At 36.5% G+C, this 20,243-nt stretch overlaps 1 protein-coding gene across 1 annotated transcript in view; it reads right to left on the bottom strand.

Moving 5' to 3' along the window:
• Positions 1 to 10,671, bottom strand: part of LOC306865001 (uncharacterized protein) — a gene marked incomplete at both ends in the record, with an annotated part of 41,062 nt that extends 30,391 nt beyond the window's left edge. Inside the window, 15 exons of the mRNA XM_079409333.1 lie at positions 1,088 to 1,141; positions 1,240 to 1,293; positions 2,043 to 2,090; positions 2,549 to 2,602; positions 2,874 to 2,927; positions 3,863 to 3,916; positions 4,008 to 4,061; positions 4,152 to 4,244; positions 4,331 to 4,342; positions 4,997 to 5,074; positions 6,143 to 6,316; positions 6,912 to 7,137; positions 7,349 to 7,514; positions 8,561 to 9,118; positions 10,590 to 10,671. Of these exons, the coding sequence (XP_079265459.1) occupies positions 1,088 to 1,141; positions 1,240 to 1,293; positions 2,043 to 2,090; positions 2,549 to 2,602; positions 2,874 to 2,927; positions 3,863 to 3,916; positions 4,008 to 4,061; positions 4,152 to 4,244; positions 4,331 to 4,342; positions 4,997 to 5,074; positions 6,143 to 6,316; positions 6,912 to 7,137; positions 7,349 to 7,514; positions 8,561 to 9,118; positions 10,590 to 10,671 (1,761 nt within the window). The remainder of the gene's footprint in view (positions 1 to 1,087; positions 1,142 to 1,239; positions 1,294 to 2,042; positions 2,091 to 2,548; positions 2,603 to 2,873; positions 2,928 to 3,862; positions 3,917 to 4,007; positions 4,062 to 4,151; positions 4,245 to 4,330; positions 4,343 to 4,996; positions 5,075 to 6,142; positions 6,317 to 6,911; positions 7,138 to 7,348; positions 7,515 to 8,560; positions 9,119 to 10,589) is intronic.
• Between the last annotated feature and the right edge of the window lie 9,572 nt (positions 10,672 to 20,243).

Raw genomic sequence — 20,243 nt, 5'->3', positions numbered from 1 at the left:
ATTAAAAATGAAAGACTAATATGTGTATATAGGTGCTGTGGACATTGTTTCAAAATTAAAAATAAATTAGTGGTTAAAATAAAAAAATTAAATGAAAACTTAAAACATTAAATTAATTCAAAATATTAATACAAATAATATAAAATATATATATATATATTTTTATAATAAGACTAAAAGTATTATAATTGTTTTAATAGATTTTCAATTATGCACAGACTTCATATTTGCTGGATGAAATCCGACAGTCCTTTCTTATTAAATATGATGTGCTGATTTTCAAAAAAGGTGCTAAATTATGATGCATTTCATAGCATTTCTTCTATCGACTCGACTACCATTTGTTTGTATGCTCCCTTAATCAGCAGAAAACAGCACAAACACATGATTCCAGTCTGAATCTGAGCCAGATTACAACTATTTGATCAATTCTTGGTCCTGTTTTGACATGCATGACATTATTTTAGTTCTAGTCCTGATTTCAAGGTCAGATTTACTGTATGGCCAGTGACAGAAAATGCAAACTTGATCCAGATGTTTTCAGCTTTTACGGTTTTTAAAAGTATTTGTCCTCTCCTTTGCAGATTATAAATTAAAAGATCATTTTAAATAGTTATTTAAATAAATAAATAAATAGTTATTCAGAAAGTGTCATTTTTTATTGTCAAAAATATTCTTGTTTTGTGAAGAAAAAATTTAAATAATAATTGGATAAATATCACAAAGTCAAAACATGAATATATAAAAATACAAATCTACAAATGAGTTGAGCACTTCTGACACACTGTTGGCAACTTTTCTCTTTTCTTTCACATTTTCTGTGTATTAATGCTGAAAATCTCTCTTTTTATAACAGAAGTGTCTCGCTGAATAACTGAACATGACAATAGCTCCACATTAATGCTATAAATGTAATTAATGACTAACCTCTCCTAACTTTCGCGCCTGACAAATGTGGACCTATAAATATCTGTGCATTAGTAATCACATGACATGCATTAAATCAAATTAGCAAGGCTTTGACAGTAACGATCACCGGCAGTGTCACGAGAGTCAGTGTTAAATGTCATTAAACACTCAGACTGACCTTTGCTCCAGCAGGGCCGGCCGCTCCATCGTTTCCAGCGAGTCCTGGTTTCCCCTGGAGAAATACAAGAGTTTCTCAGGACCACATCTTTAGAGGATACCGTCTGGACAAATATCGTTTCTGGCAAATCATATAACATCACACTAGATTACCATTGGACCAGGCTCTCCAGAAGGGCCTTGTTCTCCTTTCCCCCCCTGCTCTCCCTGTTTAAAAATACAGGTGAAGTTCATTATCATGCTCGTTTTGACAGCTTACAATTTATGAATAAGGGCTTGTCGCTGCTTGTTTATTTATAGTAGTATGTAGTGATGTATAATCTATATTAGAATGACATTTAAAGGGATGGTCCAGCCAAAAATGAAAATCCTGTCATCATTCAGCCTTTCTTTATTCTGTGGAACATAACAGAAAATATTTTAAAGCATGATGTTAACCAAAAGGTTTTGGTTCCCTTTGACTTCTTTTTTAGCAAATGTTTCATTTGTGGATGGACTATACGTCTAGTAGTCACTATCAATTGTCTTTATGTCCAGTTACTTCCTCTCACAATGTCATGGCTGTAATGCATCTTGACATTTACTTTTGAATAATTTTCCTGGATTTTTCTAAAAGGTTATTACCCATGTATTACCCATTGTAATATCACTGTATTAAAAAAAAAGTCATGTAAAATAAAATTACAGTATAATTACTGTAAATATGAACTGCAGAAAAATGACTGTAGTCCAGTGAAAAAAATTGTAATACAATGGTTTCTTATTTGAATAAGCAATAATCAAAAGTAAGTACAACAAATATTATCAATAATGTATGCACTTTACAATTTAAGTTATGATGATTACCATTTGATTTAACAATGAGAATTAAAGTTGGACAATTTATTATTTGTTTCCTCTGATTTTGGAGTGAAATATTATATAAATAATCTATCATTATTAATAAATATTATTACCTTTTTTCCTGGCAATCCAACTGTACCAACGTTTGGTTTTGATGCTCCCTAAAACAAAAAGACAATTAGTTTCCATATGTGCTGATAACTATCAAAAACAGCTTATTGAAATAAACCGGTTAACATGCAAACCAATGACCTGGCAACGGAAGAAAACCTCAACAATCTAGCTGTGTCGATCGGTTTGTGCTTAAGCAGTTTATAACTTTATGGCAATAAAGGAAAATAGTTGTTGGTTTACTTAGCATAACCAGTGCATGTAAATGCACAAAATATTTGACACAAAGTCTTTGTGTTTGTGTTTGTCTCCAGCAATGCATTGGGCTCTTCTTCACTTGCTGTGTGTAGTTTGTATAAACAAATGCATTTGTGACCAGTGTGTTTGATGGCTCTTCCTCTGTCAAATGCTTATAAAGGAAGCATTGAGCCGTTTACACAGGGAAGCGCTGGTGTGCACAGGCCTGGCAGAGGCTTTGGAAAGAGGCTCCAATTATTCCAGCTCTTACCGTGGGTCCTGGCGGCCCCGGTTTCCCTGGCAACCCTTGTTCTCCTCGGTCACCCTGGAAATAGAACAGACCGAATGTGACTCGCAATAAAGAAAACGAAAGTCTTCTCACTGAATTACACCTAAAAACTGGTAATTAGGATGCTAGATTGAGAACATCACGCTCCACCAAAGTGGGAAGAGACTCTATTCTTGCCAAATGGCTGTTTCATCTCAATTTGAGAATGAGCATCTAAAAGCATCTGCTTGCTTTCCTAAAATGATTATTTTGCTAGGGAGGGTGTGAAGAGAGGATGTTTTTCCGTTTATCCCAATGCAATACTCACTTTTAAACCCTGAAGTCCTAGATCGCCTCTCGGCCCCGATGGACCCACATCGCCCTAAGAGAGAGAAACCAAAAAACACAAGGTTTTCTTCTTCTTGTTTTCCCAAAATAAATTCTGGATTTTTTTAAATATTTCTGGATCCTATTTTAATGGTTAAATTAATTTTAGTAATAAAAAAGCATGTCTAATTAATTTAAATCATGAAACCTATACAGTGTAACAATAATTAATAAAAAAAATAAAATAATTACATTTTTAGGGCACTCAGAATTTTTTTTTTGTTTTTTTTTTACCAAATTCTATGTGTTCCATTTAAATTTTTCTGGATTCCATCTTAATAATTTAATTGCATTTTATTACTTTATTATTATTATTATTATTATTATTATCACAATACTTTATTTTTAGAAATTCTGTGTTGTTTTTTCTGGTAATCATAATTTTAAAACAAAGATGCACAACAGAGGTTTACTGTTACAATTAAAACATGGAAGAAAAATTGTGATTATTATTATTTTTTTTATTATTATTTAGTAGTATTATTACATTGAGATGTTAATTCTACTATAAAATAGTAATATATTTCTGTCACAAAAGTCATCAAACCGAACTTTTATTTTGACGGGTTGCTGTGAAGACCTTTAAGTTTTTCTGTGTATTTGATATGACAATAGTTTTTTCTCAAATTAAACTTAAAATGCTGCTGAAGTGACTCTGGGAGCAGCTCTGGAGATGAAGTTCATGTGTTCATGTCCTCATTTAGTGTTTTTTTATATATATATATCCTCAGACACTAGTTCATATCAAAATGATTTAACTGCACTGATCTACTTTGATATATTAATTCAAAATTTGAGAAATTCCATGACACGCGACGTTATGCAGTAAATTCCATTTTTATTTCTGGATGATGCACGTCTGTCCATGTTTTCTGCATCACAGAAATCACAGAGCCCTTGCAATGCATTCAAACCATAAGAACATCTCACCTTTTCTCCAGATATACCTGGATCTCCTGGCTCTCCTCCTGAACCTGGGGGTCCCTTTATTGACAAAAGCACATATTTACTAAGCCTAGTTCACACAGAAAAGCCAGGAAAAGACACATATCCTGAATATATGGGGTTTACTCACAGGCTTACCATCTGGGCCCGGAGCTCCTTCCCTTCCCTTCTCTCCACGAAAGCCCTGTTGAGATCAGACTTTGGCTGTAAATAACCATCTCAGAAGTGACTGTATGCAGTTAAACAGTAATGATGAATGGAGATCCTGATTGACCCTGGGTCCTGGAGGTCCTGGTGGCCCCGGCTGGCCCTCGCTGCAGTCGCAGGAATCTTCAGAGTCATTGGTGGGCTCACGATCCAGGGGACACTAGAAAGAGCCGCACAAACTGATATCACATAAATCCTTTCAAACAACAGTAAATCTGTGAGAGAAACAATCAAATGCTAACTTACCCGTTCATCATCCTGTAAAACAAGGAGAACAAGAAGAGTTAGATCTGTCTGCAGAGGAGCAGACTCAGTCTTTCAGCTTGTAGTGGATCTTAAACATGTTTCAGCTGCATTGCTTCTGGAAGTGTTTTTGCCCGATGCATTTCTTTAATAAAGTGTCTTGAACCAAACCAACCAAATTACAGATTAATCAAAACATTACAGTTTGATTTAAAAAAAAAGAAAACATTTAAAACTGTGTTACAATTGTCCATTGTAAAATACCATATATTTGAAGTCTATTTCAAAATATGAAAATATAGCACTTGTTTAAGAGTGTAGAGATTATTTAGACTTGATTACAACATTCACAATGCTTTATGACAGTGGAAAATTTGTTGAGGGTTTCTCTCTCTCGGTTTTTTATTTTTTTATTTACATTTCTCAATTTTTAAATGAAGTCTAGAGAAACATATGATTGCTTAACAAGACTGGAGCTCATGGTTTATCTGATGTGCTATATTGCCTGCTGATGATTACCATAACAATTCAAAATATTTAACAGATCGTTCCGTTTTTAATAAGGAGTGGTTGGTCAGAAGTATTTATAACATTAAAAAGACCAAGTCCCACATCAGAGTCAATCAGATCACAGCTATAATACAACACCGTTATGTTTTGTTTTCTTACCACAGAGTAGATTTCACATGCTGTCTCTCGCTCACTTTGCTGCGGGTCACAGTAAAGCCTCAGTTTCTGGATTTCTGTCTGCAGGGGTTAATGAGAAACGAGAAACAAACAGCAATTATAACAAACAGATGAATGAGCTGTAATGTCTATATCAATCACTATTGTGTGATGTTAGTAGTTACTTTAAGCAAAAGTGGCAAACGACTACAAGCTATCTGCATTGTGGTTAAAAACAGCCGTACAGAAATGACCGTGGTCATCCATAGCAGTGTTGGGGAGAGTTACTTTTAAAAGTAATGCATTGCAATATAACTCCCTAAAAAATAACTAATTAGGTTACTTTTTATGGAAAATAATGTGTTACATTACTTTTGAGTTACTAGGGCTTGGTTGTTTGTTTTTAATATAAAAAAATATTAACAGGCTGAAGGAAATGTAGATTCAGGTCTGTACAGTAGAGGGCGCCGCTCAAACGAATCACATGAAGAATATGACGCAGGAGAAGAAAGATCAGCACTATTCAGCAATAACTACAATCAAACACAAATGTGTCATTTCTGATTATTAGTATGTTGAATTGGATCATCGAAGGTCAGCAGCAAAGACATCGGTTAATAAAATGGGATTAAATACATAAATTATATTTGTATTATTAAATCTAATTATTGCAGGTTTAAATAATATTCTGAGTTTACAGTTGACTGTTTTAATTCATTTTTAGGACTGAATCTGTTTTTGTGCAGTGAGATTAGTAAATACATGTTCGTATTTAGACTAGAACTACCATAACATTTACAGTAACAGTAACAGTAAAAAATTAAAAAGTAATGCATTACATTGACATTAAGTCATTTAGCAGACGCTTTTATCCAAAGTGACTTACAAATGAGGTCAATGGAAGCAATCAAAATCAACAAAAGTGCACTGAAGCCTCAGTTAGCTTAATGCAGTACACGTAGCAAGGGTTTGTTTTTTTAATTACATAATATATCAAAAGAAAACAGATAGAATAGAAAAGGAATAGAGAAGTATAATAAAGAACTTTACTAGCTACTGGAAAAAAGTAATCTGATTACATCCATACTCTACTATACTCTGGCTGCCAATAATATCCAGTGTTGAGTTATGCTACAGGAAGCTGCTTACAGGAAGTGTAGCGTCAGAGCCAGAGCGTTTGGAGATCTGAGTCTTCCCGTTGATGTAGATGGGCACCACAGCATCCAGAGCCTCATCCTGGATCTGCTGGTCATCCAGAAAACAGGAGACACCTCTGGGTTTAACCAGAACCTTCAGCTGGTGCCAGCCTCCATCGAACAGAACCTGCGTGACATTTCAGACTTTGAGAAATGGCTTTGTGCTGATTGAAGACACATTGAAAAGATAAATATAGACTAAGGTGTGGGCAAATAATTATTTCATTTGACATAAATGTCACAAGAGTCTGACAAATTTCCAGAACAAGCTGTTCTGCATGAATGAGGCACTGTGATGGAGGAAAATGGCTCTTGGCAAGACTCGATTGTGCACAAAACCACTTGCTTTTGGCATTGAGAGCAGAAGAAGACATGGAACAGGTACAAGATGATAATTGCTGGAACAGAGAACATGAAAACATTTCTGAGAATTTGTAGTTTTTAAATGTATAAGTGAGGAGCCTTAGTGGAAAACGCGTCATAGGATTTTGAACAGGAAATTGCACAAATACAGCCAAGTCACAGTTTTAAAAGGAAACGTGTCATAAAGCAGCTTATTTCTACACTCCGCTGTCTAAACGGGTGTGTGGTTCAGAAAGGCAACTTCTGCTTAAGTAGCCAGATCTGTTGCATTAGTGTAAGGCTGATTAATGACAAAATGCAGCAATTCACATTTGTATAAAAGGAGAATGTTCTAGAAGTTGCTGGTAGATTTCACTCACCTCAGTGCCTTGTGCATCAAAAGTAACTATCTGTTCCTCATTAACCGTGTTTGTGGTAGTGAAGATGACAGATTTGTCCTGTCCGTTGAGTGTGACAGCGGCCTGAATCCGTCCGTCTTTAGATAGGACCCTCCACAAGTCCAGCTTTTCCCGACTTGAAGGCCCTTTCAGCCTCAGAGTCGACACAAACACATATGAGGGAGGAAGACCTTCGGGAAAAATCTCCCTTAAAACAAATTTAAAACATGTATTAGTCAGACATATTGCAGTATATAATTCTGCAACATACTGCATGATCAAAACCATCAACTAAAAAAAATAATAATAATTTTGGAGGCTCTAAAAAGTTATTAAAAACCACAGAACTGCCAATAATAGCATATTAAACATGTTAAATCTTTATGATTATCAAAATTAGCATTAGGCTTAAAACCAACCTTGTGTTTTCAGTAATGTCAGTGCTTTTGTCTAGCAGATACGCTCCCTCTGACACTAATGAGCCCTGTATCTTCTTCGCTTTCTGATGGATCTTCATGCCCAATATCAGCTCAAAGCCTTTCTCATCACGTGAAGCCACAGGAATACGTGTGGGGCATACAGATTCTGCAGAGGAGCACATTTAACAGGGTCATCAAAACATATTACACACACACAAATTGCATCATAAGGGTCAAGGTCTTCAGGATTACTTGAAACATACAGGCAGGTAAGTTTGAATGAATGAGCACAATTGCAGTGTTAAAGTAATGCATTACAGTATTGCATTTCTCCATAAAGTAACTAATTGCATTACTTAGATATTTTTTTTATGTAAAGTAATGTATTATATTACTATTGCCTTGCTTATTTGTTTTTTTGTTTTTTTAATAATAAAAGACCAAAATGTTATATTTTTGGCAACTGTAAAGGCTCTTTCACACCAAAAGTGAAATGAATAAGCCTCAGGCTGATGGAAATGATTCTGCCTCTGCACTTCCTCCCAATATCTCTAAATACAGGGACAGGAGAGCTGTCAGTGAATACATAGGAAAACAAAGTAACTTACATTACTTTTTTGAAAAAGGAACTCAGATATTTTGTTGTAAATTTAAAAGTAATGTGATACTTTACTAGTTACTTGAAAAAGGTAATCTGATTATGTATCTCGCATTACTTGTAATGCATTACCCCAACACTGCTTTTGTGTTTCACAGATTATCATATAATGATGGTAAGTCATTTTGTGGGGGGAACCTTCCTACATGAGTACCACTTTTGTACCTTTGACACCTTGCACAGACCCATTTAGTGTCAAATGACAGGGTGTATGTTTGTAATTACTTTTGGAGAAACTGCACGCCTGCCACTAGTGACAACTATCTGTCCAAACCAGAGCTTCCAGCTGCATTGGCAGTGGGTAAAGCCACATCTGGTTCCTGTTACCACTCCCCCACAGTTCCTCCCTACCATGGCATCATGCCGCTGGTTTGGCCCACGCGCTTAGTGGCTTTCGCTGTCACTGGGCATGAATGGACTGTGGTATTTTAACGGTTCACTGTTCTTTTAAAATCCTGATAGAACTGCACGCCCAGGAGTGGACTGGTAATGCCAAAACCTAGTTTTAATGTGGTAAATGTTTATGGGAAGTCTCACACGCATGCAAATCTCACCCTCGCACAGCTTCTGTTCCATAGCATCACGGATACGCTCGATATTGGTGTAGTCCTCCGCATACAGCACGTATTCACCCTCTGGCTTGTTGGCAATGGTCACCAGCTCTGATGTGGTGATCTCCGTCCCGACGCCCACTGCAAACACTTTAATCCCTTGTGCTCGTGCCTCCACGCTAGCGTCCATAACATCGTCCTGCGACTTTCCATCAGTCACCACTACAGCAATGCGGTTCTTCACTTCCCTTCGCTGTGAAGATGCAAAGACGTGGTCCACGGCAAACTTGATGGCACGGCCCGTCTGTGTGTTTCCGCCTAAATAGCTGATGTCCTCAATGGCTTTAATGAGATCTTGAGTGGTCTTGTGAAGACCAAGAGGGATCTCCAACCTTGGGGTGTCGCTGTATTGTACTACGCCCACCTGCGAGTAGTGCGAACTCACGTCGAAGCCACTGGTGACATTGACTAGCCAGTGCTTGGCTGTTTCAAAGTCATCACTTCCCACACTCCAGGAGCCATCCATGATGTAGACCAGGTCATTGACAGCAGTGCTGCAGCCTGCAAAATGAGGATAAGAACTGGGATAGAACTGAATAGAACAGAATGGCAAACATCCATTTATAAAACTCAAAAATTACACTTCAAATTTAGATTCTCTTTCAAAACCTACTGAACCAAACAAAAATGTAAATTCATAATGGAATGCTATACTGTATGTACTAGATGGACAGAAACTAGTACTGCCCTTCAGAAGCTAAATATGATACTTACATGTTTCCCAGAAGAAAAAATAAATATGATTTACCCCGATCTAATTCTAATTCAAAAGTTTACACCCCCCTGCCTTCTTGAGCCACAGTAAATGTTTTCAACTTTTGTAATAGCTGTGTGTAAGTCACTCAGTTGTTGGCAATGTGAAAATATGGATCTCAAAATCATACAAGCAATGTTGGAAAAGGTTCAAATATGCAGAAGATGCTGTAAAACCAAAGAATTCACAGGACCTGGGGGGTTTTCTGAAGAACAGCAGGCGTTGAACTGCTCAAGACAATCAAAGGACTAATCAACGACTATCACAAAACATACAAGTAATCGTGGATCATCCAAGTAACGAAACACAGTATTAAGATTCAAGGGTATGTAAACTTTGAATGGAGTCGTTTTTAGGAATAAACATCTGTTATGTGAAATAGCTTACTCAGGACAGTACTAAAATAAAAATCATGATCCCTCTTGGTTTGTTAAAATTCTTGGTAATAATTTATTTTGATAGTCCACTTTAGATATTCTACTAACTATAAGTAACTTTGCAACTACATGTCAACTAGCAGTCATTAGAGTATTAGTAGACAGTCTGCTTATAATATCTTCTAACACTTTATTTTGATGGGTCCACAACATACAACATACTGAGTATCAGAAACTATGCAAGGATACGTCAACTTACTCTACTAAGCCTAAACCTACCCTAACAGTCCACTCTGAGAGTTAGACATGTAGCTGCAAATTAATGAGATTTAGTTAACATGTATTTGTGAAGTTACTTATAGTTAGTAGAATGTCTAAAGTGGACTATCAAAATAAAGTGTAACCAAATTCTTAACATTTTGCATATTCTGCAAGAGGTATATAAACTTATGAGCAAAACTGGATCTACCTTTTGATGCATCCTTTATGGTTTTGGAACACATCTATAATGACTTAAAATACTGCCTATTTTGGCACCTCACTCACTTTTGAAAACCTTAAAGTCATCATGCAACCAAAATTGCAATCAGCTCTCCTCTATTGTGATGTATATTTGAGGGAAACTGCTTCTTGAACGAGAAAAACAGTTGAGAGAATATTGCCCACACATCATCACAGAAGAAATGTAGTTGTGAGGGGGGAGATAATGTTTTTGATTGGAGATTATGATGTGCATGGATAAAAAAAAAATATATTCTATTTAAAAATATCAATTGCCCATTTAGATTTCCTGGTTGATTTTCACACGTCAAATAAAAAAGGGATAAGAAACTGGCAATACCCGCTTGAATATCATCGTCCTCTGCGGCGTGTGAGTACATCAGGAACAGCAGTGCTGGGAAAGACTTCAGAATCCACGACATTCCCAAAGCTCCAGTCCTTTCCCTAAAATGGCAACCTTCAGATCCCTGTTAAATGAAGAACATTAAAATATGTTTGTTTTGGATGCAGAGCAACACTGGAATCTATAATTATTTGAAACAGTTTTACATAATTATTTAAAGATGGCTGTGTCGTTTGATTATACCTCTGATGGTACACACTCACTTAAGCTAATCAGATCAGTGTGCAGATGTCCACAGGGGTGTTGAGATGGTTTCGCAGAAACAATCAAGTAATTACTTCTGAAATTAAACGTTTACTACAGAATAATGGAAAGGCCTATTGCATTGAATCAATACATTAGGAGACATTTGTGCCACGTTCCTAAAGCCAAAATAGCTATGTTTCGTAACTAATGATTTCTGTATGATGCAGAAAAAGAATCTTAAATAAAAAATAATTAAATAATTGTTGGTTTATTATTATTATAGTATCATATTTGAGTGCAGCAGCCATCTAGCAATGCAACATCTTGCTGGTCACTTTTGCAACACTCATATTTTATTAAAAAATGTTCAAATTTAAACCAAAACCCTACCCAAACTTTTACATTCCTCTATAAACTCCTGCGAGGTTTATACGTCAACCAGACACACCCTAAATAATATGCATACATTTATATAAATAAAACAACATGTGTCGGGCTATTTTGTTAAGGTTTCACTGGCCAAGCAACAGGCCCTCTATAACTTTACAGACTACGACAATTCCTTTTTATTCAATCATATAAAAGTCTCCTTCGTAAGAGGGCTGTTTTGCTTGGTACCAAACGACATGTGGTCTTATTTTCTCGCTTTGCTTGAGCAATGTCTACAAGCTTTCATTTAGCATAAAACGCTGCCCAACAGACCACAGGCTGCAGTTAAGGAAAATAACAGTGTAAGCAAAAAAAAAAAAGTTGGTGAACGCGAAATAAAGATGGCATGCGGCCGTGTACAGGATTACGAGAAAATACATGACATTACACGCAAACATGTACTTACAGAAAACACGTTTTGTAGTGCATCATTCATCAATTCCTAAAAATGTCATAAATCATGTTTATTTAGCTTTAATAATTCTGTGCAAAAAGTACCATAGTGCAAAGTGTACAACATGGCATGTTGGGACTAGATTTAATTGCATGTTAGAATATGTCACACAGCCATTCTTTCAAAACACAAATGTTTGTCTACTTTACAAGGGTTATTCTGAGGTAAAGCACGCTTGGTCAAGGCGATGTCCACGGCAAACAGAACACAAGGAATGACTCCCTATAGTGGAGCGCTGTCCCATTAAACTATAATGAAATGTTAGAGACATTAACACTAGGCGCTGAGAACATCTGTCAGGGCATGGGAACGCTTTGTTTGACTGTGGCTTCGATAGCAATAGCCATGATGACTCAATGGGGTACTTGACAAGCAAAACATGAGACATTCAAAGACACTTCATGAGTATGTGAGGAATGCTAGTGCTAAGATTTTACTGGACCGAAGATTAAATAGAGAAGAAACCAGGAGAAGTCGAGGTCCTGAAGTTGAGGTTTCCACTGAGTTGATGTACCGCGTTAAACTGACACTCAGTAGTAGAGGTGTCTGATATTTATCGTCTACGATAATATTGTAATTGTTGTTTTAACGATGTGCGAGTTGACATTATCGAGTGTGTATGAGTGTGCAAAAAATAAACAAAAACACATCCTGAGACTGCATGATGAAGCCTTTTAGAATATAGTTAAAATGACCTTTTAATACAGGTTACGAAAGCTAAACATATGCCTGTGTGGGTTTTTTATTTTTATATTTATAAGATACGATATAGTTAAGTAATATCACACAAGCAAGAGTGCCATTTTCCTGAATATTGGCATGTGAGTGTGATCACAAATGATATATTGATATTATACAACATTTAATATTGAGTGAGCTACATTTTAGACACAATATTGTCTGTTTCTTTCTGTTTCGCCAACGAAAATATTTCCAAACAAAGCCGGAGCAGAACATGTGTGCATCCCAGAGCAGCACTGCAGTGTTTCTTTCCTAAAGTAATCTGTTTTTGAACACATCATTTGAGTCAATGATTCAATGATGTGTTCATAAAGACAGAGCTTGTCCAAATACTCACACTTGCAGTCTTGGCCACTTGAGAGCATGTGCACGCAACGGGAAGTGCACAAGACTGTGTCTTAAAACACAAAGCACAGTGCCCTTAACGCACACTACATCCCCTCGAATACTGCTCCGGAGCGTAGGCTATCCCATCATGCATCATGTTCTGGAAATAAATCGTGAGACTTTTTGCTGAGATCCCATGAGTGGTTGTGGAAGCCTTTCCAGTGTAAGTTAAATATGAATAATAATTAGATATTACATGTAATTTGGTAGTAAAACAAAGTGTTCAACATTTTATTGGTGCAAAGATTTGCAACTGCTTTTTGTCACTTAATTAGATGTACCACATTATATTGTTTCATCTGTTACAGGGACTACTGAACAGACATTTAGATGTTTATTTTGAAGTGCAACGTGTTACAAATCTAAATAAAGCTCTGTAAACACTGTCTAGATTCATCACTAAATCATCCAGGTGTTTAAAACTTTCCAAAAAAAAAGTACTTTTTATTAAAATCACTGGACTATAAAAAGCTTAACAAGATGTGTTGGTGTCTATCCATCAGTTGTAAAAACAGGAAGTAACTCTGGCAAATATATCCACAAAAGTCACATGATCAACAGACCTATAGAGGTCATATGACTACTAGATTAAATGCGTAACACATGCCAGAGTAGATGGTGTTCCAGCTCATGATGGTGGCCCTCCTACTCTCCAATCTCTCCTTGCAGCATCATAGGCATGGGACAGATGGTGTCTCAAACCGTTTGTTTAACGTTTGGGACCGGATTCCTAAACATCAAAGAAGCAATGTTGTATATGCCGTTGCGTGTAGTGAGGAGTGTTAGCATTTATACATAGAAGAAACAAAACAACCACTTTATTGACGCATGGCTCAGCACAGACGTGCAAATTCTTCTGGGCAGGATAACAAAAAAGAAATACCATTTTCACAACCATGAGGTGAGAATTCTGGATAGAGAAGAGAGGTGGTTTGAAAGAGGCGTAACGGAAGGATTCATGTAAGGGTGGAACGTTTTGTTAAGCTTTTTATAGTCCAGTGATTTTAATAAAAAGTCAATTTTTTGGAAACTCTGTAAACACTGCATTTTTACAACACTATAAGTGTGTCCCATCAGGTAATGAAAGGTTCTACACGTCCCTGTGGTCTTCGTGCTCACTTGAACACTTGGACCAAATACATCATGTAAGAAGACAAGTGGTCAAGCACAAAGACTGCAAGTGTGTGTATTTGGACATGCCCACAGTCCCCTTCTTGCTCAGTTAAATGAATCAGCCTTTGTGAATGAATCGTTTCAATCAATGAATCACTCATTAAAACAGGGACTTACTGCCACTTACTGGCGGTTTTAATGTCATATTTATTTATAAGCAAAATATTACTAGCTGTTATCAAACATTCCACAAAACATCGAGATATCATCTTTAGTCAGTATCACACATCCCTAATCAATACTCAAGAATCACAAAAAAACACTCCACTTTAAAGCCAGACATGATAGTATGTTTACTTCTACCTCTATCCCTAGGATGATAGAGACTTTGACACTAGCAGTTGAGAACATATGTCAGGGCATGAGAACGTTTTGTTTGACTGTGGCTTTAACAGCAACAAACATGATGACTCAACAAGCAAAACACAAGACATCGAGTATATGTGAGGAATGTTAATGCTAAACCTACCAAATATGTGCTTGTGTGGCGAAATTGTACTGGATTGAAGATTAAATAAAAAAGAAACCAGCAGAAGTCAAGATCTCAAAGTTGACGTTTCAGTGGGAGTTGATGTACTGTTCTGTGCAAAACCTCCACTCAATAGTCAAGAAACCGCTCTAGCCCTAGTAAATCTCAAATTGCCCATCATTAGTATGATTAATACCACCCCTAGTATGTTAGAGACACTGACACTAAGCATTGAGGACATTTGTCAGGGCATAGGAAACTTTAGCTTGACTGTGGCTTTAATATGAAGACTCAGAGGGGTACATGACAAGCAAAACACGAGACATCCAAAGACACTTCATGAGCAGGAATGAAGATAAAGCTAAATCTGCCAAAAAACATGCTTTCATGGCAAGTGTTTAATGGATTTAGGATTAAACAAAAAATAAACCAGCAAAGTTAAGGTTTCAGAGGGAGTTGAGGTACTGCGTAAAACCTGCACTCAGTAGTCAAGAATCTCAAAAACAGCCAGCCGTGAGAAATCTCTTGTGAATTGGCCATCATGTTCAACAAGTTCCTATGTCCTGACTATTAAACATGTTTTGGGTCTTCTCAAACGCCCTCGGCTTGTACTAATGTTCAGTCCATCAATTCCAAAACTCAACAAAAACAGCTTCCAGATTCACATTCGAATTAGTCTGAACTCTCATTTCCTGCAAACAGCATCAGTGAGCTAAACAGTGCATCTGCACTACAGTTAACTGATTGGATAAAGAGCATGTTTTCGTGTAGTTTGGATCAGGCTCTCCTGAGTCCACTGACGAGTGCCCTCATCAGTCAGGACTGTGTGAGTGTGCCACAGATTGGTCAAGCCAGGTGTTTGCCTGCACCAGATGTGCTATGCCTTTCATGTTGTTCACTGTGGAAGAGGCCTTATCTTCTATAAGATTGCTTCAATAAGACAGATGCAACATCTCTTTGGGGTGGTGATGGCGCAGTGGATAAGACACATGCCTTTGGTGTGAGAGACCCGGGTTCGAATCCACTGTGAGACACCAATGTGTCCCTGAGCAAGACACTTAACCCCTAGTTGCTCCAGAGGCGTGCGACCTCTGTCATATATAGCAATTGTAAGTCGCTTTGGATAAAAGCGTCAGCTAAATGAATAAATGTAAATGAATCTCTTTGACAAGGGCGTATGCTAGGAGTGTATCCCAAACCTTGCTCTATTTATACTTTGAGTTGGGATGTCTAGAAATGCACATCTTAAAACTAAATATTTTACTTTATTATTTTATCGGTAAGCAAAGAAAGGAAATCCTTAATTGAGATTGCTTTACTAATTTAAATTGAGACCTTTGCATAGGTCTTCATTTTCTCATATTCCTTTTGCAATATATATATATATATATATATATATATATAAATACAAACACATACAGTATATATTTTGAAAATATGCATGTTTACACGTCTATATTCATATTCATATAATTTATATTATAAATAAATATATTTAATATATAAACATAACATATTTTTCTGAAATATAAACATGCATTTGTGTGTATTTATATAAACACAATAAATATACACAGCATACATACATATATTATGTAAAGAAAAACTTTTATTTTGGATGCGATTAATCGTAATTAGTCATTTGACAGCAATATATATATATATATATATATATATATATATATATATATAAACACATACACATATAATCTTATGATTTTATAAACAAAATTGGTCAAGACCAAGGCCAAAATGTAATATTCTTAATATTGTTTTCATAAAAATGAAAACAATATTAAGAATTGTATTGGCCATCAGGCAGCTCCTGATCAATGATGTGCATGATGCATCAGACAGATCAAATGCTGTCAGGCACACAGTTTTTGGCTCTCTGTATATTTCTGTTCTGTGTGACTGTGCTGGTCCCGATCCAGCTAAGAAGGTATGTTCTACTCTACTGAGCGTGGCTGGTGCAATTTTTAGCAAGCAATAAACAAACCGCTTGACCACAAACTCACTTACCCTAGGGATTACTGCAAACGTATGAACTCAGATGCTTGCGTGCATCCCTGGCTGGCATCTAAGCACAACATCCGGGTAGATATTCTCCCACAGCCATTTCAAAAGACTGTCAGAAGCCCCTTAAAGCAGGCCATTCAACCTCAACTCCTTAAGCAACAAAAACAACATACAGGAGGGAAGCCACACAAGTGCATCACTAACATACCTTCTCCTTTTATAAATAGCATTGCACCAGCATTCATTATAAAGTCATTTTTTGACAATGTTGACTTGTTGACAATGCAAATTCTTCTACACAAGAAGCATATTTCAGAAGCAGTATGCATATATGAATAATAGCTTTTCTGCTCTGTGTTTCAGATGCATAGTGACAAGAATGCAGAAATAAATGCAGGAATGTGTAGACTTCAGTCAGAAGATGTTTTAGACATTTCTAACACAGAATATACAAGAAAAGGAACTAAAATAGGTTGAGCTATGTTAAATTACAGATTTTGCACTCTTCATAAGTACAGGTTAGGTCCCTCCACAAGAATGCACTGCTCTCTCTGCTCTCCATACTTTACAAAACCTGTTCACTGTTTCTGCTGTTTTATTATTGGAACATACATTTGACTACACAATAATAATAATAATAATAATAATAATAATGCAAGAGAAAAGACAGCAATGTTGTGTTGAGGATCTGATCATAAAGGATCACCTGCCCTATAGAGGGCGTCTTCTTTGTGTCACTGAATATTTTAAGCATAATAAAACTTCATAATAAGTAGATTTTAAATACAGGCATGAAACTAATCATTTGTATAGTTTTATATCAATTCAGATAAGTGTATATGAGATTAAACACATTTATCAAACATCTCAGAACTTTAAATTAATATTAATGGAAAAAAAAGTTTTCTGACTAAATGTTAAAGAAATGATAAGTTTTAACCAACATAGACATAAAAATGCATGCAAGATTAATTTATGTTGGCTCTTACCTCCTGTTTTAAAACTGCCTCCAGAAAAATTAATGGCTTGGTTTGAAAATATGACTTGATAAATCATTAGATGACTCTGTGTGTCCACTGGAGGAGCCATAGTGTGCGTCCCTGCCGACTCCTTATACGGACAGGCCTGATGACGTCAGAGCGAGAGAGACACGCCCCCTAATAACCCTGAGCCTAAAACATGCATTCATGACTTTCATGCACTGTTATTATTGTTGCTGTGTGTCCAAATGCATATACGTTTTCTCCATATTGCAACTAAATTGTATTTTTACACGATTGCGAATAGATAAATCTACACTAAACTCAACAAATGAGGTAAGAATGAAGATTTCCACAGCATCAGTACAACTGAAAGGACCTGAAAGGGAAATGCTGGTCCTGTATTTGCTATGCTGAGCTTCATCCGCATCACCCTCAATTTAAAAAAGACAGCTTCAACACTCTTTTGCATTCACTATCCACCACAAATCCCGAATTAACCTATTTGTGATCAAATGTGCCACTACAAATATCAGTCTGTGCCATTCGACTGAGGACAGTAATAGCTCTGCATTCACATGGAGCGTGGGCAGACAGGACTGAGTTCATTATTCATGTACAGATTTAAATATGCTGACACTCTAATTAAAATGCTCTGCTGTTCAGAAGCTAATCAGAATGAGAATGATGATAAACCTAAGTCTCTTTATCTGTAAATGACCAGCACCACCCAGACAGGAGCACACACTCAGGTGAGCTGAAGCTGAAGCACCTGTCTCAACAGAGAGCATCCACAGTGCTTTACTGCCATCTACAGACATGAGCAGGATCTTCTGCACTGGCAGACTGCTCTCCAAATTAATATTAACGAGCACTTAACCAGAAGGCATTTACAGTATATTTCATTCATCTTCCCCGCCTCATTTATATAAAAAAAAAAAAAACAGGAATCAGGGGTAAAAAAAAATCCGACAAACAACAAACCAGAGGTCATTCATCATTTCAGATGGAGAGCTTAGGATGCAATGAAATTTGATCCCGGGCGAGTAAGACATACTAAACAGCATGCTTAGAGATGGGCACATTCGAACATCATTTGTTTGGAAGCATTGATGCGGAGCACGTGTCTACCAAAACGCCAAGTCTAAACTAACCACTAAACGATGCTTCACTCCTGAAACTTTTCCAAATTTGAATTGCTCGCTGGTAGTGAACCCATATGGTTTCTACCTGATCACAGATTAGTTTAATCAATTTGTAGACATTTTAATGACTCATTATAGTAAAATCTGCAGTTAGATAATCTGGGGCCTGTACCATGAAGCCGGTTTAGCTGGCTAGCCAGGTAAGTTACAGTTTAGTTTGCACCAATCCTGGGATTTAGGTACCATGAAAGTGGACTTTTAGTGGTGTTCACCACCGTAGTAACTTATGCTCCACAGTTAACCTCACACTTTCATGTGCACGCGCTCCATTAACTCAGCATCAAGCCTGAGTTGGCAGAGAAAGTTGATGATCTGCTTCATGGTACCAACAGAGCCGGATTGGACTGGGTTGGTTTTGTCAACTCAAAAATAATCCTGTAACCTTTAGTTTGTTCAGCCACCATCATGGCACAGGCCCCTGATTAACCAAGCTCTCCATGAAACGAACAAAACAAGCCCTACAATTGAATGAAATAAATAACATATATTATACAGACACTTCACACATCTAATGGTTTAAGATGACTTTAATAGATTGCACATAATAGATCAAACATTTGCAATTGGTTTGTACAAGGTCTTTTATGCATACTTGCATTGCCACCGTTTTGACCAGCCGGCGTCAGCAGTGCTTCAAACATTGAATTATTTTGAGCAGCAATTGTTTCAATTGATTCAAAGCATCGTTCAAAGCTTCGTTTCTATCCTCAAGTGATGCCTCTGTGGAACTGGATGTGACAGATTTCAATCGCGAAGTGAAATCTATCCAAAAAAGTAACTATCAATAATTTGTGTCTCAATTTAATGAGTGAATTATTGTAACTGATGTAGACAGAAGCACAGCGGCTTCATGAACACATTCATTAAACTTATAGTTATAAGTCAAATAATGTCAAATAACATTGTAGCTTAACTTGTCTTTCAGTGTAAATTTGTGCAAATGTTTAGTAACAAAGCGACATAAATGACAGATTTGTTTTGTTAAATTTTTTGTAATATACAAACATATATATCTAATCATAAACATTGTCTGGTTTCTCTATGCTCAGTTGAAAAGTTTGTAGTATGTAGCGAATTTAGTGCGAATAAAGTTAAGTGCCTATTTTCTGTCACCGAGTTTAGTGCATTAAAAAAAATCTTTGAAAGGTTATTCTCAGAAATCTTTCATTTGTGGCGTTTTCTCATCTTTTCTTGGAAGTTAAAAGCCCTGCACATATTGATTGTTGTTATTGTGCTTTTAAAGCTAATGTTAGCCCTTTCAATCCAGGTCAGAGTTGAAGAATGTGTTCCAGAAGCCTCTCCGTGAAGAGAATAGAGAAGTTACCGTGCATTAAAATACACACAGAAAATAAGATTGCTTCTGAAATCAGTCAGTGCTCTGGATGCCATTAGTGTGGCGAGGGAAGAAGAGGGTTAATTATGCATTAAGTGGAAAAGAATGTCATGTTTTTTTTTCTAATGGTGTGAGTATAGGCTAATATGTTACCAGTGTAACTTTTACAGTTTTAATCTATGGACAGTAGTTTATGTCTGAGCTGAATGTGCTTC

The sequence above is a fragment of the Barbus barbus genome, assembly GCF_936440315.1.
Source record: "Barbus barbus genome assembly, chromosome: 46".
NCBI classification, from domain to species: Eukaryota; Metazoa; Chordata; class Actinopteri; order Cypriniformes; family Cyprinidae; genus Barbus; species Barbus barbus.
Note: the sequence above shows the minus strand (reverse complement) of the source record. Positions and strands in the feature narration are given on the sequence as shown.